Source organism: Microcaecilia unicolor, chromosome 3 (assembly GCF_901765095.1).
Source record: "Microcaecilia unicolor chromosome 3, aMicUni1.1, whole genome shotgun sequence".
Classification (NCBI taxonomy): Eukaryota; Metazoa; Chordata; class Amphibia; order Gymnophiona; family Siphonopidae; genus Microcaecilia; species Microcaecilia unicolor.
In genome coordinates, this window is record NC_044033.1 from 49689820 (window position 1) to 49711527 (window position 21708).

Here is a 21708-nt window from a genome sequence, read left to right on the forward strand (position 1 = left end):
AGGACAAGTCCATAGACTGCTACTAAATGGACTTGGGAAAAATCCACAATTTCGGGAATAACTTGTATAAAATGTTTGTACGTTTGGGTAGCTTTCCAGGTGCCTTTGACCTGGATTGGCTGCTGTCGGGGACAGGATGCTGGGCTCGATGGACCTTTGGTCTTTTCCCAGTATGGCATTACTTATGTACTTATGTACTTTTAGGCTTCCTTTGAGGGTTTGATAACTGACTCAACAATCATCATCACCCTAACACCACCCATCTTAGAACAATCCTGCAAAAGTCTGGCGTCTAACTTTTAAATATTAAACTTTGTTTCCCTTGGGTGTACATTAATGGGGTTGATTTAACCAGCCAGAAATAACTGCTAATTTTCAGCAGCATTTAACCAGTTAGGGCCGTTAAACTGAAAACCGGCTATTTTGGGGGTGTTCTGTGGGTGGGGTCACGCCTAGCAATCTACTCCCTATCACTGATTTACCTAATACTATCCATCCCACTTGCAGAAAAAAACATCATACCCATTTTACAGAATCACCAAAGACTGATCAGACACTCCACACCTCACCAAGCCAACATTCACCAATATAGAAGAGACATACCTACACATGGACAACATCAACAAAAAGGAAAGCAAGAACGACAACAAAAATCCAAGCACCACCAAACATTGAAACCTCATACCAAAACATTCAAGTGGGTTACTCTTAACGCTAGATCCGTTATAAATAAAACAACAATAATAGCAGACTAGATCACATCAGAAAACCTTGATTTACTTTTCATCACCGAAACCTGGATCCACGACCAAAATGACCCTATAATTCTAGATCTTTGCCCCCCGGGCCACAAAATTACTCACTGGACAAGAAAAGGAAAAAGAGGAGGAGGCATTGCACTAATCCATAAATCCCACTTCATGGTAACAACAGCAGCTGAATCCATAACACCTCAACTTGAAATCGCCTCAGTTAGAATCCACCATACATCCTTACGTGAGCCACCTAAACGTGGTCTTGTTTTATAGACCATCAGGTAACTGACACAATTGCCAATCTCACTTCATGGACTTCATATCAAATACCTGTGTACTGAACTGCAATTTACTTATAATAGGGGACATAAACCTACACCTACTTGATATGATCTTGTGGTTAGGAAACCTTTGATCCAGCTGAGTATGTTTACACTGATCCTGAACTTATCTAGTAGACTTATTAATATATTGTGGTTTTTTTATTTTATTTATTTATTTATTTATTACATTTGTACCCCGTGCTTTCCCACATACAGCAGGCTCAATGTGGCTTACTTAGTAAAAAGCATTATAAAGAACATGTAAGAGGAATATTATAAACTGTGATAAGCACAGTGGCAACAATGCTCAAGAATATTTGAATTATAATAGGGAAGGTAGACAAGGATAGGATAGAAAAGGTAAAATGGAAGGAGAGTGGGAGGGATATGGTAAAAAAGGATGGAGAGGAAAAGATTGGAGATTGAGTACAAGGGGATTTGAAAATGAGGTGAGAGGTATAATTAGTGTCATCGTCAGAGCAGGAGTATTGTAGGTGGGCTGGTAGAATTAAGTTGGTCCATCGTGCTCGACATGTCGAATTGAAGGAGGAGGATGCTTTTGCCTATTGCTATTTCTTGTTTGAATTTGGCTAGGAGAGTGAGTAATACTGTTTCGGTGCTATGGACGGGGTGAAATCCTGATTGTGATTCGTGAAATATTGTGAATTTATTTATGTAGTCTGTGAGTTGTTTGGTTACCATGCTTTCCATCAGTTTAACTGCCAGTGGGATGGATGCTACTGGTCGGTAGTTGGTGATGTCGTCTGTTTTTTTTTTTCTTGGTGTCTTTTGGTATTGGGGTGAGTAGAATGTTGCCATTTTCCTTGGGGAAGCGACCTTGTTGTAGCATGTGGTTTAGGTGGGATGTGAGGTCTGTTATGAAGCATTCCGGGGCGGATTTCAGTAGGTAGCTGGGACAGGTATCTAGTTTGCAGTGAGAGTTGGAGAACGGGTAACTGTTTCGGCGGTCAGGGGGGGCAAAATTTGACCAGGTTCGGTCTGCCGGGTATTCACCAGGGGTTGGGTCCAGCTCGTTGAGGAAGTTTTCAATGTCAGTATTGTCTTGTGGTAGCGTGTTGCGTTGGTTTATGATTTTTTCATTAAAATATTTGGCGAGTTTGTCTGCAGGTGGGGATGTCTGTGTTCGTTGTAGTGACCATGTTGGTATCTAGGAGTTTGTTCACGAGTTGATATAATTTTTTTCGTGTCTTTGTGATCTATCCCTATTTTGGTTTTATAATATGATCTTTTGGTCCATCTTAATGCGTATTTGTATTTTCTTAATGCTTGTTTCCGAGTGTTGTGTGTAAGATCATCTTTTGTTTTATTCCATGCTCGTTCAAGTTTTCTATATTGTGTTTTGAGTTTTTTTCAGTTCTTCGTTGAACCATGGTATCGTGTTGTGTTTGTGCGAGGTTCTTGTTTGTAAGGGTGCTATTTCATCTAGTATTTTCTTGCATCTTTTATCCCAGTGTGTGAGGTAGTGTATGGAGTCCGTTTGTGTTGTCCAGTCATTATTGTGCATCATTTGCCAGAATATTTTCATGTCTATTTGACCTCTTGTGCTGTAGGATGTGTGTTCTTTTACTTGTTGTGGTCCTTTCTTCCGCCAGTGTAAGGACAGGTTTAGTTTGTAGTGGCCGGTCCAGGGTGTTTCTGCCCAGTTAATATCTGTTATTGTTAGGTTCAGGTCTGTAGAGAGTTTGTGTGATATGAGATCAAGTGTGTGCCCTTTGATGTGGGTCGCTTGCAGTTGTGGCCAGTTGAAATCCCATAAGTGAAGGAATTCTTTAAATTCTCGTGCGTTAGTGGAGTTTGTGTCTTCGAGGTGCAGATTGATGTCTCCTAGTACTAGTATATTTGAATTGGTTACACATATGTTTGAAAGGAAGTCCATGAGGTTTGTCTTGCTTTCGTTCCAGTTACAAGGAGGTCTATAGAACAAGACACAATTCAAGTGATCGCGTAGGGTATTGCTATGAATTCTAATTGAGGCAATTTCGAGTTGAAGTATTATGGACTCGGCAGTGGTTTCCGTGGTGAAGTGAGATCGCTGGATTAATGCTATGCCGCTGCCTCTCTTTTCCTTTCTGGTCCAGTGTGTGATTTTATAGCCTGGTGGGCACAGGTCTAGAATTATGGGGTCCTTTTGGTCATGGATCCAGATTTCAGTGATAGAGTAGATCAAGGTTATCTGACGTGATCCAGTCAGTGAGAATTTCTGTTTTATTTACCGCAGATCTGGCATTTATGTAGCCCACTTGAATAGTTTGGAATGGGTCTTTTGTGTTTGATGTTGTGTGGAATTTTATTAGTTGGTGTGTCTGTGTTACAGTGGGCTTGTTGTGACCTTTCTTTCTTTTCTGCTGTGCTTGTCCACATGTTAAAGTTCTTTGTTTGTTTGAGCTGTTGTTGGTGTGATAAGGTGATGTGTATTTAGTTAGGCTTTGATAATTTTGTAGTATTGGTATGATGTTGTTTTCTGATAGAGGGATGGTTTCCGTTAGGTAGAGCAGTGTTAGGGAGTAGATTGATAAGATTAGTTTTAGGGTATGCATTTTGGTATCAGCTTTCTGTGGCCTCCTAATGGGGCTGTGTTGTGATGATTTGGTGTGTGTTAGGTCTTAGGATGGGTGCTAAAATGGATGTTGAGATGAAAGTCCGCTGTGGTACCTGGGATAGACAACACAAAACTGTTTTACTTCCTTGTAATGTTGTCAGGCATTCGTGGCCCGGACTGACCCCTATTGGGTCGGGATCCTGGTCTTAAGGTTCAGTGGGACCTGTTTGATACTGGTTCTCCACTGCTGTGTTGGGCTGGGTCTGGTTTGTGACCCTTCTTCATGGGCAGGGACAGGGGAGGCTATAGCCTAAGGTACTCCTTTCCTGCTAAGAGAACCCTTCTTTCTCTCCCCTATCCAGTTCCAACCTGGATCTCCTTTGTTGGGTCTTACGTGTCTCCTCAGTTGCCCGGTCCCGATCTCCCGAGGTTCACTGGCTGTCTTAAGCACTCATCGCCGAAGCATAGCGTCTATGGTTCGTCTGCAGCTTGTTTCCCCTTCACAGATACCAGCGGGTCACTCCCCGCGCGGCTGGCAGTCTGTGTGTGTGGGGGAGGGGGTCCGAACAATCCTGGTCCTCCTAGTCCCTCGTGGCGTGGTGCGATCGCTGCCGCCGAGCGCTGTCCTGATCATCTGTCCCTCATTGTCTTCGGCGCCGCCCGCACGGCAGAATGTCCGCTTGCCGCCTCTCCTCTCAACTCGGGTGGGCAGTCGTCCAATCGGTGCACTTCTTGGCGTGCAGCCGGGGTTTGGGCCGCCACCACCCGTCCAGCGATGTGCCAATGCAGGGATTGGATGCACACACTGTGATGGGCTGAGGCAGGGATGGACGCTGGCAGGTGATCCCATGATGCGCTGCCAGGATGGGGGGCACCGACACCCGTTTGGCAATGCCGGGGGGGGGGGGGGTGCGGATCAGGTGGCCAAGAATTTTAATACTATGTCACAAAAAACGTCCTTCCTGTAAAATATTTAATTTCTTTTATTACAATACATATATAAAACAACTTATGCTATGCAAGCTCCGGAACTCACCCAGTCACACCCTTCACTTCACCACCCATTCACATAAACCTTGTGTGGACACATTTCTATATATCCACAAACTGTGTACATGCTCCCCAATTGTTGTTTCCTCAATTTCAAATCTTCCACTTGTGTCTTAGATATTGTCCTTAAAGGTTCAAATTATAGTCCTTGTAAATCATAAAAATCTTCTAAATCACATCAAGCAGGAGCACAATGTTCACAACAAAGTCTCTCCAACACTCTTCTTGGAGTAGTGTTATTTCAGCAGAGTGAATCAGTGCAGTGTGTCAAGGGCTTCCTGGAATTTACATACTGTTTCCAGACTTTAAGCACCTTCTAACTCTTCACACCTTCTCTCTTTTGTTCCTCGATGCGAGACCGCATTTCGAACACTCCTTCTTCAGGAGGAACATTTCCCTTAGGAATCATGAGTCCAGCACAGGACCCTCTGTGAGCGTCTCAGCAACTTAAATAACTCAGCAATTTTAATGCCAGCTTTTTTTTTTTATGTGGACCCACCCCCTTCCCCCATGTTTACCTCGGGCTTCGCATTTTCTTCCTCAATGCCTGAAATTCCTTTTTCTTCCCCTGCACGATGATAAGGCTCTGCAGATACTTGAGCTGTGCTGTGCAGGAAGATGGGGAAGTCTCATGGGACTTAAAACCACAAGACTTCCCCCAACTTCCTGCATGGCACAGCTCAAGTATCTGCAGAGCCTGATTGCTGTGCAGGAGAAGAAAATGGACTATGAGGTAGTGAGGAAGAAGAGAAAATGCGAAGCCCGAGGTAAACATGGGGGAAGGGGGTGGGTCCACATAAAAAAAAAAGCTGGTGTTAAAATTCTATTAACGTGTTAAAATATTAATTGGAGTGGAGGAGTGGCCTAGTGGTTAGAGCACCGGTCTTGAAATCCACAGGTGGCCGGTTCAAATCCCACTGCTGTTCCTTGTGATCTTGGGCAAGTCACTTAACCCTCCATTGCCTCAGGTACAAACTTAAGATTGTGAGCCCTCCTGGGACAGAGAAATATCCAGAGTACCTGAATGCAACTCACCTTGAGCTACTACTGAAAAAGGTGTGAGCAAAATCCAAATAAATAAATTAATGCGTTAAGTATGTGCACTAAAAATAAATGTGTGCTAAATACTATGGGCGTTTCTAGCATTTAGTTAATACTAATGACTCTACCATGCCTTTGTAAAAGACCCCATAATCGCATTATTAACGTGTTAATTGCTTAGCATACACATTTTGCGCACTCTAATCTTTAATCATAGGTTCACAGTGGATATAAGAGCAGATGTTAAGTACAGGATAAGTGAAATACATGACAAGCTGACTTTATAAGATCTCATCCATTCAAGGTTGTCATGTTTGCAACAATTAACTGCTAGCGCTAATGAATAGAGTTTGGTAGCTGGTCACAGTAAGTAATATCACCTCTCAATAAATTTATTCAGGATATGACAGTAACCTTTTTGTGTTTTTGTGGATTTCAGGACCCTTGTTTTGGCTTCTAGTGAAAACCCCAGTGCAAGCAGCAAAACCCAGCGTACATCTAGCTGTAGCTGAAGAACTTGAAGGTGTGTCTGGGAAATATTTTGATGGGACGAAAGAAAAAGAGCCAGCCTCACAAGCCCAAGATGAAGCAGTTGCTAGGAAACTTTGGGAAATAAGTGCCAAACTTGTTCACCTGGAAGAAAGACAATCTGTAGCCACAGCTGGAATAAGCTCTGCTATAATAGATGCACAACCTACAAAGTGGTGATAAATAGATAAGGCAACCATAGGTGTGTTTTTTTAATTTTTTGTACATGATAAAATAAATACGTTTGGATGATGTAGTAATAGAGCATATTGCCTTTTTTGTGTAAGGGCTTTATTTTTAACATTAAACTTATTCAATGCACACTTCAAGTATGTAGGCAAAATGACAAAACAACGTAGGTTGATTTTTGTTCAGACTTAAGAGTGTTGGTCGTCCTTTATGAGAATCGTGATGGGATACAGTATCTTTAAAGACATAGGTACCCACTGGGAAGTGTTATATTTCTTTCAGGGTATACACAGTGGTATGTAGAAGTATGGAATAGGTAATTTGCAGTTTGGAATTGTTGGCGTTCATTTCATTTCCATGTTTAAAGTTTGTGCCAGTAGTGTTATTTGTGGTTTCCTGCACAATAAAGCTGTTTGTCACAAATGCATGTTACATATGTGAAACAGTATAAAACACAAATGATCTATACATTGCAACTTCAGTGTGGCTTAGCTGCTATTTGAATGTTGTATCCATGATTTTTATATGATTAAAGTAAGTTGTTGTTTTTAATGTGGCAGGACAATGGCCATTTGGATGTGTGTTAGTGATTCTTAGTATCTGTTGGGTCAGCCTGGCACTGAATGGACCAACTTTACAAGATGGTTGCTAGTGACCGCTTGATTCCAGTCTGCAGTGAGTGCTGTTGTTAGCTATCATTGATACAAGATGCTGCTAGGATATTTGAAGTGTTACTTCATGTCAAAAGTTCCCTATCGAATTCAAGTCTAGTGACTGGTTTGGCCAATTAAGATTATAGACTTCTTCCAGTCAGCAACTGCCTTTGCTTGGGGCATTGTCATCCTGGAATATAAAGTCACCTAGAAAAATGTTTCTTTGCTAATGGCTTCATACACTTCTACAGTATCTTGATGTATTCTTTGGCATTTACCATGTCTTTGATTGGTAGTTGTCCTAACACCATTTGCTGTCCTGCAACCCCAAACCATGATCTTCAGTGGATGTATGACCTACACCCTCAATCACTGTGGCTTGCATTGTTTATCTGGACATCTCCTTATATTTCTGCAAGCCTGGCCCCTAAAGAGGCAGAAAGTGCTTTCATCACTGAAAAGTACCTTTTTCCCGCATCACACAAACCTCATTTGAGCATTCACTCAACTTTATTGTAGACAGAGGACATTACAGTATCTTGTAGCATTACATCCCCTCAGTCCACATGCTAGGCATCTTCTACCCACTGAAAATGAAGAAGCTACCTCTCCACATTTATCAAACCATTGCATGATTAGCTGAGGTGAAGTGAGCTTGTGGTTAGAATTATGTAACGGTGATTGGCTCAAATTTGATCCACTTTTTCTGCTTAACCTTAGTGGACAATATGAATGCATATCAAACATGCAAAATTATTTGCACTAGAAAGAGGAGTGAACATTGAAAGGTACAATTATGTGAAAAATTACATACTGAAGCTGCTTATTCCAGACTTTTGCACACCACTGTTTAAAAGTAAGAGACTGAGAAATATTTTTAGTTTATGGACTGATGCTTAGAGGGAGTTAGAGGGGAGTAGCAATCCAGCTATAATTTTCACAAAGACTGTTTGTAGAGGGCCTGCTTGTTCAAATATTTATGGGGTTTTGATGATTACTTTTTTCATTTACAGCATTGCCCAATGCTATATATTTTTTCATGGATTTTTATCAAGAAAGGAGGCACAAGCAATTTGTATTAATGAGATCTGGGCACTTAAAATTTTTTTTTCCATGCAAGGACATTGTTAGGCTGCATTCTGTTAAATATATTTTATTGGAACCTTTTCAACGCCTTGCCTTTATTGATAATAAGAAAGTGGTAGAGAGTTTGCCCAGATTATCTCCTGTGTGATTATTACTCAGTGGTGACATGCTGGGTTAAGAACAGGGTTTGACTGGGATTTTTTTTCCTAGATATTGTTTTTAGTATTTATTTTCTTTGTGCTTGTAACATGTTCAAGGGATTTGGACTCTGATAGCACTTCAAGTTATCTCCCTGGATGAGACCAGAGGTTGGGGAGAGCCCATTTCTGCAGTGAATTCACATAGATGATTTGAGCCGACTTCTTCTTATCAGGCCAGGCTCCTTTCTAATTTACAGTTACTACCTTTTCAGTGACTTCAGAGGGCTCCTGACATCTGCACAATAGTTTAGACGCTGATGGGAGTTGGAGTACCAGAATCATGTCTCCGCGTTGGAAGATCCTTTGGACTGTGAAGTGGTTGTGCACTTGGGTCTGTCCTCACTTTGGCTGTCTAGGCAGAGTTTTGTAGCCTCCTCTGTTTTCTTCAACTGTTCTTACATCTGCAAGATGTAGTCAACCAAGGTTTGACCTGCATTGCGATCTTCCTCCCAGGTTTCCTTGATAATATTCAATACCCCCGTGGGCTGTTCTTCAGAGTAACTCAAATGGAAGAAAACCCTGTTGAGCTTCCAATCCTTGGCAACAAACTTCAACATCTGTTGATGCACTCAGCCAGGCTATCGGTCTGGGGATGATGTACAGAAGTCCAAAGCATTTTCACTATCTAAAGGGTGCATACTTATTACATGATATGACACAAAGGGTGACCCTTGGTCTGTAAATACTTCCTTGGGCAAGTAAAAGTCTTCCCAAGGGACATTTATTACTTCATGTTACTTAACAAAATGGCTTCTGGATAGCAGGTTGTGTAATCCAGTGTCATCAAAATATACTTTTTTCCTTATGTAGTTCACACCAGAGGCCCTATGGAATCCATGGTCATGCTTTCTAATGGGTTCTTAATGATAGGTATATGCACCAGAGGCGGGTTCCATGAACAAAGTTCAAAGTCACTGTCTGCTTGTAGTTAATGTAAAGCCACTTTATTGTCTCCCTCTTAATAAGAGTTCTTTACACTTCTAGAATCCATTGATGGCTGAAAGATAATCTGGTCCAGCTCAAGTTGCATCACAAAGTTCTATATCCCCAGATGGGGAGTATCCACAAAATTACAGGCATGCAGACTTCCTATATTAATGCCCATAGAGTCCTCTTCTTCCACCAGGCAACCCCTGGCATTGTCCCTTGTCCCCACAATTGAAGCAGATGGTGAGATGTCTATCTCTTGAGCTTGGGGACAGTATTGGGTGTTGTCTTTAGTAACTGCAGTATGAATTATTTCATGTCTCCCTGCTAACTCCCTGGGTTCAAGGGCTGCCACTGTTCCTTCATTATAGGACACTGAAGCACAGATAGAGATAATGGAAAACTTCCACTACCTCCAGTGCAAACACTGATGTCAGTTTGGTTAACCCCCACTGCCTCATGGGCAGACTTAAGCCATCTAGGAATTGTGCCAGGAGAACATCTCCATTCCTGTCTTCCATTCAGACTCAAAACACTTCCAGGCAATATCCTTAAATCTGTAGAAAGAACTTCGGGGACTTTCTTTTGGATGGAGGGCCCCTTTCTTGAACTGCTGCCAGTATGCTTCTGGGGTATACTGCACCCCGTTCCAAGATGGATGCTATGATGTCAGAGTATATGGCTCTCTATTGGTAAAGAAGTTACCTAAGTAAGTGGTCGCTGTTGTCTCTGGCCATCCAGTCATTGGAGCTGTCCTTTCAAAATTCACCCAAAAAAATCATCCATATTATTCTTGTAGGTCATCTTAGGTAATAGAGGGATTGGCAGGTACAGCTGTGACATAGACTGCTGTAGCACCTTTGACTCCTGGGAGCTGTGTTCACACTGTGCCTGCACAATTTGCTTTCACTACTCATGCACACTATAAATAAGTTTTTTAAAAATCCTGCTTGTCTGGCTCTGACCAACAGTTCCTCTCTAGTGTAGGACTAATCCTTTTAGCTCAAGTACCTGGTTTTGTGCTGTAGTAAGGCCCAAAGCCCTGCAGGTTAGTGGATAAGACCAATGGCCCATCTAGCCCAATATCCTGCTTCCAACAGTGGCCAATTCAGGTTACAAGTACCTGACAGAATCCCCAATCTTTTGTGTGGTATTACCAAAGTAGTTTGCATATTATATTCAGGTACTTTGTCCCTCACATTCAAAGTTTTTTTTTTTTTGTACCTGGGTAATGGAGGGTTAAGTGACTTGCCCAGAGTCACAAAGAGCTTCAGTGCGTATTTAACCCCACTCCCCTGGTTCTCAGGCTGCTGAACCAGCTATTATGCTACTTCACAAGCTGGACTGCTACATCTTCCTGCATAGGAATTAACACTAGAGGAATATCTAACCTCCATATACAACACACAGATAAACCCTCACCAAATACTAAATAGCCATAGAATAGAACCAGAAAGATGCTGACAAAAATGGAACTGGAAACCTCAAGCAGCAATGCAAAACTGGAGAAACAGACATGCATTTCCTATTGCATTGTGGAAAATGTAAAGACATCAGAGATATACATTTCCCAAAACTAACAGAGAAAAATCAGACTTCCTACAAATGAATGAGCAGGAAAAACCTTGTCTAATGGGGAGAAGAGGAGAAATGGCAGCTACAGTTGCAAAAGATACTGAATTCTGCCACAAGGCAAGAAATGTGACCTGACCAGCGTGAATGCAGAATCTGTGAATTGCTCTTCCTAGTGACTGCCCCCTGTATACATTTTTTTTTGTAACTTGTAAATGTTACCAAAAAAGACAGACGGAGAGCTCCAGGCAAGAAATATGTATGGCCCTGAAATAGGACAGTCTGAATCTTATAGCCATGGTCTTCATGGGATTTAAAACTGGCCCCATCATATCCCTGGCTGTGAAGAGGGATAAATTATCCTTGTGTCATAGTCTCTCAAATATCATACATGATACTTAGTAGATATATATAAAATTCCTCATCAATGGGTAATGTATCTATATCCTATCTATCTATCTATCTAATTTCATACGTAAACCATTTCACCCTTATCCTATGACCCTCATTCCAGACCATCCTTTTAATTGAGAGGCCTGCTTCCCTTGCATTTTCTTTAGTATACAGATTTAGATCTTGAACATTATTGACCATTTTTGTTTCCACTCTCTGGACAGGCTCCATCCTTTTCAAAAAGAAGTTTCACGAATTGCATTTATAGAGAGGCACTAACATTTTCTTTTTCTTACTGGCTATTTTTCTCTCTAGGCATCAGCAACCCCAAAATTATAACTAATCAACCATTCACCTTAACCATCCACTACAAACCATCATAACCACCCGACATAAAACATTCTGTCCTACTTCTGTAACCCCCGGCTTGCCTCTCAACCGTGGCCACCAGCTAAGCTCCCTAGGCCAGGTAGCTGGGACCGGGGGGGGGGGGGGGTCATTATATTAAACTTCAACTGGCTTTACTTAACAACAACTTGGGAAACAGTTCATAATCACAAATTGATATGTACAGTCAGGGCATATAATTTCCAGGTCAGTTTAAAATGTATTTCCTTTGCTGTTTTGAGGAAATTACAAACAGCCATGGATCATCAGTAGTATGGTTTCTTATATACTTCTGTCCCATCCTGGCTCAGGATTCCCCTACAAACACCTATTGAATGTCCTTCCAGAAGTGAGGTTCCCCTGCTCCCATTTCTCCTACCTGGGGTAGACCCCCCCCCCCCCCCCCCCGGAACTCATTCCCATTCCCAAGTTGGGACCTCCCCATAGGCACCCTCTGCCCTTTGGCAGGGGCTTCATCCACTGGATATTTCAGAAGCCCTTCCTCTTGTATCCAGGACTTCCCCCTCACTACTTTAGTCTCAGCAGGGGTGGGTGACCTCAAAATCATTCTTTTTATTAACGCCTGACCCTTCCCAAATGGGCTGGCCTCTCCCATGTCTACTCACCAGACTAGCAATCCCAGTCCCTGTAGTATTAGTGACCCCAAGAAAATCCTCCCACCTGCCTGCAGCAAAGGCACATTTTGATTGGTGAGGGGGCACACTTGCATCTAGAAATACCTAAAAATTCTTCACTTTCTTACTAAACTCAAGCTCAATGCCCCCCCCCCCCATCTTGGGACTAGCTCTAAGATCAGGAGATAAAAAATTTGAAAAGAAAGGCAACAGGACCAAGCTCTGCCATAAACCACAGCTGACTCCATTGGCTTGGAAAAAGATTCCTTCCATCCAACTTCTAATGTTCTCCCACTCAGAAAATAATGTAATCAATTGCAGACTATACTGTTGATTCCTATAGCAATCAACTCGTAAAGCAACAATATTGATCATCCATGCCAAAGACAGATGACAAATCCAGTAACACCTGGCTTCGATCAGCTGTCACTTGAACATGGTCCAAGAATGATACAAGCATCATTTCTGTCCTAGCCCCCTTCTGAAACCTAGAATGAAAGGAATGGAGAACCATCTTCTCCTACAAAAATCCAAGAGCTGTACAAACACAGTACTTTCCAAGAACTTACCTAAAAGAGTATATTAGGCACCAGTTGATAGGAGTGTGGGTCACTAATGCCAGACCAAGATGTATATCTATATACACTGTTTTGATGTGTGTGTGTCTACATTCTTCATGAAACTAGAGAGGATCATATCCAATTCCCATTTTCTTTTAGGTTTTACTAACCCTAAAATTCACTTGATATGATTAACCACTTTCCAGACCCATCTTGGATCATAACCCAGTTCTATTGCCCTTAAGTATATCACAAGCACTTGCCTCCAGAAAGTCATGGAGGCTTAACCTTGCTATGTTGGGCAATGAGGATTTCTGAGAGCTAAAACAATTGCAGTCTTGGAAGTTGACCACAGAAATATTGGTTCTGTTTGAATGCAAAAGGAACTAACAAAATACAGAGCTGAGCTGAAGATGGAACCAACTGAGGGATCAAGTAGATACTCCTGACAAAAGTAGTATAAGTATGTCAGCTAGACAAGTGACAGTTTCACACTTGCTCTCTGAAACTGGTGAAATTGTCTTAACTCACTTCTTAAGAGTTATACTTGAGTATGAACATAAGAAAATTCCTTGAGCCCACATCCTAACAGTGGTAAGTAAGGTCACAAATATGTTGCAGATCCCCAGAAGCAGATCTGTTTCTCATAGCTAATTTCCTTGGATAATAATTTTTTTATGGACGTTTTCTCTAGGAATTTTGCCAAACTTTTAAAACCTCCTTCTATGCTAGTTGCTTTGAACACACTCGTTGGCTACAGATGCCACAGTTTAATTATGCACTGCATTACACATAACCTTTCTTTAATTTTTTTTCAACCTGCTGATCATTAGTTTCATGATGTTGCCTCTTATTTTAGGGTTAAGCAACTGTTCCATCCCACTCAACTTCTGTTGTAGCTCCTGGCCTATGCTCCTGATGCTCAGTGCTCTCACTGGCTACCTACCAGTTGCTGAGGAGGTCTTGCAGCCCATCTACATATTCGCTCATCATTCTCCGGGGGTAACTCCCACGTCCAACCTAATCTACACAGGGGCTCCGCTCCTGCTGCCCAGCACTCCCACTGGCTACCTACTAGGAGCTGAGAAGGCTTGCAGCCCACCTGCTTATTCTTCCCAGTATTCTCTGCGGTAACTCCATGGCCCACCCCAATCCACTTAGGGCCTCTGCTCCTGCTGTCCAGTGCTCCCACTGGCCACCCACCAGGTAGTACATGCATTTTCTGCTATTTCCAGTGGCATCACTACACCTTCTTAGTCCCACCCAGTGCATCCCAGGATGCACCGGGCAGGGCGGGACACCACCATTTTGAGAAGGCACTGAAAAAGGAGGAAGTGCTAGTCCCTCCCTCCTCCCACTACCACAGCCATGAGGTAGTCTGCCAGGGGAGGGGGAGCAGATACATAGCAGTCCCACTGGACCATAAGGGCATTTCTGTTCATGGAGGTGGGAGGGGGAAGCTAGCAGTCCCACTGGACCACTAGGGTTTTTTTGTGCTTTGGGGGTAGGGGCCTAGAGGTCCACCGGACCTCCAGATCTTCTGTTTGGGGGGGGGGGCAGGCTTAGGTTTGACAGATCCGGGAGAAAATCCCAGACCAGTCATACCTCTTCAGTGGGTCTCCCTCATTCCTCCCTCACTAGCAAACCCTAATGCCAGCTCCTAGCTGGTGTAAGGTTTGCAGCAGTAACTTCACCTATCTTTGGTGAGCTGCCCGCTTTTCATGAGGGATGAATGTGGGAGACCCTTGCTTGCATGCATCTGCGCTATTGGCCTCTAGCACGCGTGTATGCTTCTGATCATTGGCCCATAAGAGCCTAAATTTGGCTTTCAGAACCCCATATTTTCCTGTCATTGGTACCCACATGTACCGAGACAGCCAGCTCCTCCCCAGCACTATTTAAGATCCTGTCTAGGTGATGTGTGAGGTCCGCCACCTTCGCAACAGGCAGGCAAGTGACCACGTGATCCTCACGTCCACCAGCAACCCAGCTATTTACATGCCTAATGATCAAATCACCAACTACACAACTGTCAAACGTTCTTGGAAGACATATCCTTGGTGCGAGAGGTTAGTGCATCCCATGGTGGGCAGGTCCTGGCTACAGGAGTACTTCATACTTCACCAGGGTGCTGCATGGTGCTCCAAGCCACATACCTGGTGGGGAAAGACAGTCTGGTGGACAGGCTGAGCAAGATCTTCTGAGAGTTGGGCCCCCCTCCCCCCTTGGTGGATCTCTGCCACTCATCTCAACCACAAAGGTCCCCCAGTAGTGCTCCAGACTCAGGTTACAAGACAGGCTAGCATCAAATGCCTTCCTCTTAGATTGGGAGGCGAGTCTTCTGTATGTATATTCTCCCATCTCTCTGATAGGGAAGACTTTGCTGAAACTCAAGCAGGACTGAGGAGCCATGATCCTGATCATGCCCTACTGGCTGAAGCAGATATGGTTCCCTCTTGTGGAGTTGTCCTACAAAGAATCATGGAGACTGGATTGCTTTCTGACCCTCACCTTGCTGAATGAGGGATCACTTCTGCATCCCAACCTCCAGTCCCCGGCCCTCACAGCCTGGATGTTGAGGGCATAGAATTTGCATCCCTGCCACTGCGTGCGGGTGTCTCCAGAGTTCTACTATTCTAGGAAATACTCCGCTAAGAGGTGTTATACTTTAAATGAAGGTGGTTTGCTGTCTGGTGCAAGAGCAAGGCCCAAGATCCTCTTACTTGCCCTACACAAAACATGCTTGAACACCTCCTACACCTTTCTGATTCTGGTCTGAAAACCAACTCTGAAAGGGTTCATCTAAGTGCAATCAATGCTTATCATCACTGTGTAGGATGTAAGCTCATCTCTGTACAGCCTCTAGCTGTTCGGTCATACGAGGTTTGCTGTTGACAAAGCCCCCTATCAAACCTCCAACTTAGTCATGGGACCTCAACATCATACTTACACAGCTGATGAAAGCTCCCTTTAAGTCTTTTGATTCCTGTCATCTGAAGTACCTAACCTGGAAGGTCTCATTTTTGGCGATAGTCACTTCAGCTTCCAGGGTTAGTGAGTTTCAGGCCCTAGTAGCAGATACATCTTACACAAGGTTTCATTGTAACAGAGTAGTTCTCCACACGCACACCCTAAGTCCCTTCCTAAGGTTGTGTTGGAGTTCCACCTTAATCAATCATTCTACCAACATTTTTTCTAAAACCTAATGCCCACCCTGGTGAAAGCACACTGCACACCTTGGACTGCAAGTGAGTCGGCCTTCTATCTGGACTGGACTAAAGCTCATAGACAGTCCATCCAGCTTTTTGTTTCTTTTGCACCAAACAGGATGGGGGCAGCCACTGGTATTGGTAAACACACTTTATCCAATTGGTTGGCAGACTGCATCTCTTTCACTTATGCCCAAGGCTTGGCTGACCTTGGAAGGTCATGTCACGGTTCACAATGTCAGAGCCATGGCTGTGTTGGTAACCCACTTGGTTAGTCTCTATTGAGATTTGCAGAGCCGCAACGTGGTCCTCAGTCCACACATTCAACATCTCATTACTGCTGAATTCATGACAAAACAGTCGGTTTGGTCAGACAGTTCTGCAGAATTTGGAGTCTAGAATCCAACTCCCCCCTCCTAGGCCTGTTCTTTTCTGTTACAGGCTGCACCTTCACAACGGTCCTGTTTTGGTTGTGTTGTTGGTCTTGCCATTGTGAGAATCTAAGTCCTGCTTGTCATCAGAGAAAGTGAACTTACCTGTAGCAGGTGTTCTTGGAGAACAGCAGGACTAGTAGTCTCGCATACTCTTCCATCTCCTCTATGAGATGTGTTCTTTTTTGTATGCTTTTGGATTGGACTGAGGGTTCTGCATAACTCAGGTTGGCAGGAAGGCACTTGCTCATGTGTGGTGTGGGTCTACCAAACACTTTTTAATGGTATATGAATGCTGGGTAGCATCCACACTGCGACTCCATCGGGGACATCACCCATCTGTAAGAATACTAGTTCTGCTGACCTCGAACACCTGCTACAGGTAACTTTGCTTTATATGCAATGAACCACCAGATACGGAGGTTCAGGAAGAAAACTGTCCTGAGTCATAATTAGCATGGAGCATCCTCTGTAAAAGTAGAAAGTTGGGTTGAGTAGTATATATAAGCAAGAACCATGATTGCTTTAATGGCAGAATACAGTCAATGGTACTACAAAGATATATGGGAATCACTGGAAAGAACTGCATGTAGTATGCAATCTACATAATAAACTGTTGTTGCTTTAAAACATATGCTATATGAGACCGAATCCCAAGAAATGCTATACTAGAGATTACAGAGAAATTAAGGTGTATGTGGGAGGAATGAAAAGATAATCATGTGATGGTACTATTGTTATGCAATCTGCCTGATTTATATGACCCCCTAAAAGTACATTGGAAATGAAACCAAAGCCAGAATTAATTTTGTTCAACATAAAAGGGAAGTTCAGCTGGAGAACAGAAGATGAAGGCACTAGGTAGGTCTGGGAAAGCAGACAAAAGAACTTTCAAATGAAATACGATTGAGATTTTTAAATACCTCCATTATGACTTTTTTTTTTTTCAACTGAAAGGAAGCTCGGGAATGAGGGGGCATGGAGAAATGGGACAGGCTTAGGAGTAATCTAAGGAAATACTTCTTCACAGAAAGGGTGGTGAATATGTGGAACAGCTTCCCAGTGGAGGTGGTGGAGATGAAGACAGTATGAATTCAAGAACGCTAAGGATGAGTACATAGGATCTCTAAGGGAGAGGAAGGGATAGTGGATGGTATAGATGGGCAGACTGGATAGGCCTTATGGTCTTTATATGTCATAATTTTTCCATGTTCTAAATATGGCTGTCATACCTAGAGGGAGGGAGTAGCACTAATATGGTCACAGCTCAGCATAGCTGAAATTGCCCTCATAGCAGGGGGTGGAGCAAGTGAATAGTTGCAACACAAAGTACGCTATCACTACAAAAGAAATGGACATGTAACAAGGAACTGCCCATTGTGAACTGCAGTTTTAAAAATACCATACCACCTTGTAACTGTAATACACTACTTTAACTTCGCCTAACTGTAAATTGTAAGCCACTTTGAACCAAAACTTGTTTTTGGATAATATAGCGGGATACAAGAATGCATACATAAATAAAATCACAAAATTGCTCAGAAAGTTAGGCACCTACATATTTTTTACACAATTATAGTGAAATAAATAAAATTAACTAGCGAGAGAAACAGAAATTTCCTTGCAGATGAAAAAGCTCTAGTGCTGGAACAGATTTAAGATTCCCATGAAAACATGCTTATATGTACCAGTTTTGAAGGAACCTTGATCTGCTTTTAAGTCAAATGTCTGACAAGCAAGAGTTTCACTGTACACTGTCACAAGAATTTATGCAGGAGTGAAAAAAGACACATATAACAGAATGTAGTGCATGTATGCGTGATGGTGCATACAAGTTTATTAGATTAGATAAGGCTGCTAAAGGAGCCTTATAACTGGTTGCAAAGTTATGATGGGAGGAATTTTATATACAAAAAGGCACAACAAGACAGCATGTCTCAACCATTGGAACTTTGTAAATACAATATCACTGTACCAGCAAAGCACTGGGATCATGACCCTGAAGGAATTACGGAAAATGAAGTGATGATGTTTACCCAGGAGTCTCTCAAATCAACTGAGAATAAATTTGATGCAAGAAAACCAGACATTGTGGTATGAGAGAAAACCATGAGAATAGCATTGTTAACAGAGGTATCAGTGCCAATTGATTAATATTCTGTGCCTTGAGTGAAGAGAAGATCTTCCAGTACCAAGCAATGAGTCAGAGAGCAAGAAAATGTAGCAGAATAATACAGAAATATTTCCCATTTTATTGGGTGCTACAGGCTTGATTAACATGAATTTTCACAAAATTTGGACTTGCTATTGGAACTGGAGAAAAACAATAGCTTAATTATGTATCATAATATTTTTGGAGCACTGGGAATTGTTTTCAGGCATTTCTTTTGGGTGTTCTGAGGATTGGTGTGCTTGCCTGCTTTTTGTTAACTCCTAAGCCACTTTCTGTCTTGTTACACTTGATGATGTTTTGTTGTTCATCTCTTTTTTTAAACAAGGAATTTTCAAGCACACCTTGATAAGTTGTTTCTACATATTGGGATACTTGTTACATCTTATGACCTGCAGAAGGAAGCTCTCTTTGGCATGATGCAAGTACTATGATGAGCATCAACAGTACATTTGAGACTTAAATCATATCCCATATATATTCATTGAGATACTAACATGCATACACTGCCTAAAACATATGGAGCCCATTTTACGTAGAACAGAGACATTCAGGTTGGGGCATAATCATTTTAGAAAAGAATCTGCCATTGTAGAGTCATTTCTAAAATACTTGTAGGACTGCACATATTAGCTGGCAAATGCATTGGGAGCAGCCATTTTACAAATAAATACATGGGAAAAATCAATGGAAGGCCCGCAGCAACTTACAAGTGTAAGTGCCGACACACATGTAAGGTTGTTATTTCATAACCTACACATGTATATCAACCATTTTGCAAATCATGTGAATGATGCTAGTTAAATACAGAGGTAACAATTTTTATTTATTACCAATTTGCAATGGGAAATGGATTAAGGAGAATAATTAACTTAATCCCTCCTGTATAGGGCTGGCTGAAACAAACACTTAAAAAAAATCTATACAATTGTGGGGGCACATAAAGAATATTAGGTCATACATAGGGAATATACATGTAGATTTTGTACGTTCCCAGACCATGACTAAACCATGCCCCCAACCCACCTCCTTACAAATGCTACATATTATAGACATTCATTTATAAATTGAGCCCTGTCTAAAATAGCTGTTTACACATTGCTGGAATTTCCACGTGGACATTGCGAATAAGGCTTTAAAAATAACCCCCAAAGTGATATATATACCACTTCCATAAACAAGCCACAACAGGTCAAATCAAACATCAAAGTTAATCCATAATGATCTGTGTGGATTAATGAAGACAGTGATCCCATAATAATACACTAATTTCAAAATAAGCAGCATAGTCTTCAAAACCACTGTTTTAAAGTTAAAAAAAATAATCCCCTTCTACACACCCACCTATAATTATTTTGGCATTATTTTCCCTGACAACATAAAAAACATGGTTTTGAGCTGTAATTATTATATAGATTTTTGTGGTTTAGAAATACTCCCAAACCCCAGGAAGTATTCTTACTCCCATGCCCCAGATGGCAGCTGCCCCCACCTCTCCACTGTTACCTACCAGACCCAGCAAGCAGTCTCCTCAGCCTCAAAATCTTGGAATCTGTTTGGCTGCTCACTGCTTCTTGCACCTTTGGATGCTGTGAGTTTACTTCTGACAGGATCTTGAAGGCAACAGGCAGTCCCAATGTGCAGTGGCCACCTCTTCCTGTAAACTGGCCTAATGTCTCCAGGGAGATGGGGGATTGACAGGTGACTGATCACACCAGGTTTTGTCCCAAACAGGCCAGTGCAGCAGCAGTGAATTTTATGGGGGCCTGGGCAGAATTTAAAAAAAAAAAAGGATATCTGACAGCGTTCTCCACACTTTGGGGTCCTAGGCAATGCCTAGTTTGCTTATGCATGACATCCTATCTTGCCCTGCTCCCTTTTACCTCCACACTAAGTCCACACAGTTGGCAAGCTGAAAGTTACTGGGGCAGACAGCCATAGCACAGGAAGCCACCAGATCTGTCTACCACACTTCTGGGTCTTAGGATACTAGAACCTGGTGATTTCCAAAAGTCACACTGCTCACTTAGCACTGCTTCTTCAGTTATTAGGGCCTGTTTGAGGGGAACTGGCTGGGGCATAGGTGGCCACAAGGGATTGGTCTCCCTAGTAAGGGAAAGGGAAATGGGACTTGATATACCACCTTTCTGAGGTTTATGCAACTACATTCAAAGCGATTTACATATATTCAGGTACTTATTTTGTACCAGGGGCAACGGAGGGTTAAATAACTTGCCCAGAGTCAAAAGGAGCTGCAGCGGGAATCAAACTCAGTTCCCCAGGATCAAAGTCCACTGCACTAACCACTAGGCTACTCCTCCACGTATCACACCACAGTAGGTCTAAAAGTAGTTTAATCTTCAATGGCCTCACAATACACAAGTTCAAGATATCTATATCTATCTATATAGCAAACTACTTTGTGGGAGTGCATGGACAGACATAGAACATAAAGTATGATCCACAGGCAGGAGCACTGACAAGGAATCCAAGGATACATGAGTCAATGAGTCAGGGCCAGCTGGAATGGAAACACAGAACCAGAACAGAGGAGAATGAGTACAAGCATAGAAAACCAGGAATCACAGCCAGTTGGAAACTCAGAAGAGAGACAAGAACCACAGAACATGGGAATCACAAGAACCATAAGTATCACAGTTAATGATCCAGTGCTGGTCCAACCCAGAAGCAAGGCATGCAATACCTGTTTCTCTTGGCTGGGTTCAGCAAGAGCCAATCAGATAAGACACAGGGAGACAGGGCTAGAAACAGGAGGGCACACCCATCTCATAAGAAAACAAACGGGAAGGGAACACAGCTCTTGGTACAGAAAGGAAGGCACTCACCCTGACAGCCTGGGATTCCTGAAGTCATTTTGATGCTGCTGCTGTTTCTTTAGTCTTTGGTGGGGGTAGGGGAGGCTGATCTCTCTCCCACCACTTTTCTGCCACTACTGCTCTGAGGAGACCCACCCACCCCGCTGCTCCAGTGCTAAGCGTTTCCATTTTATGCCTGCTGTTACTCTCCATTTGTGATATT

The 21708-nt window shown here is 42.6% G+C and overlaps 1 protein-coding gene across 3 annotated transcripts in view; it reads left to right on the forward strand.

The window, feature by feature from the left end:
- The window catches only part of RDH13 (retinol dehydrogenase 13), a 31062-nt gene extending 22893 nt beyond the window's left edge, over positions 1–8169 (forward strand). For all 3 annotated transcript variants that reach the window (XM_030195901.1, XM_030195904.1, XM_030195903.1), the window contains one exon: positions 6169–8169. In XM_030195901.1, coding sequence (XP_030051761.1) covers positions 6169–6437 — 269 coding nt within the window. In that variant the 3' untranslated portion in view covers positions 6438–8169. The remainder of the gene's footprint in view (positions 1–6168) is intronic.
- Positions 8170–21708: the final 13539 nt, after the last annotated feature.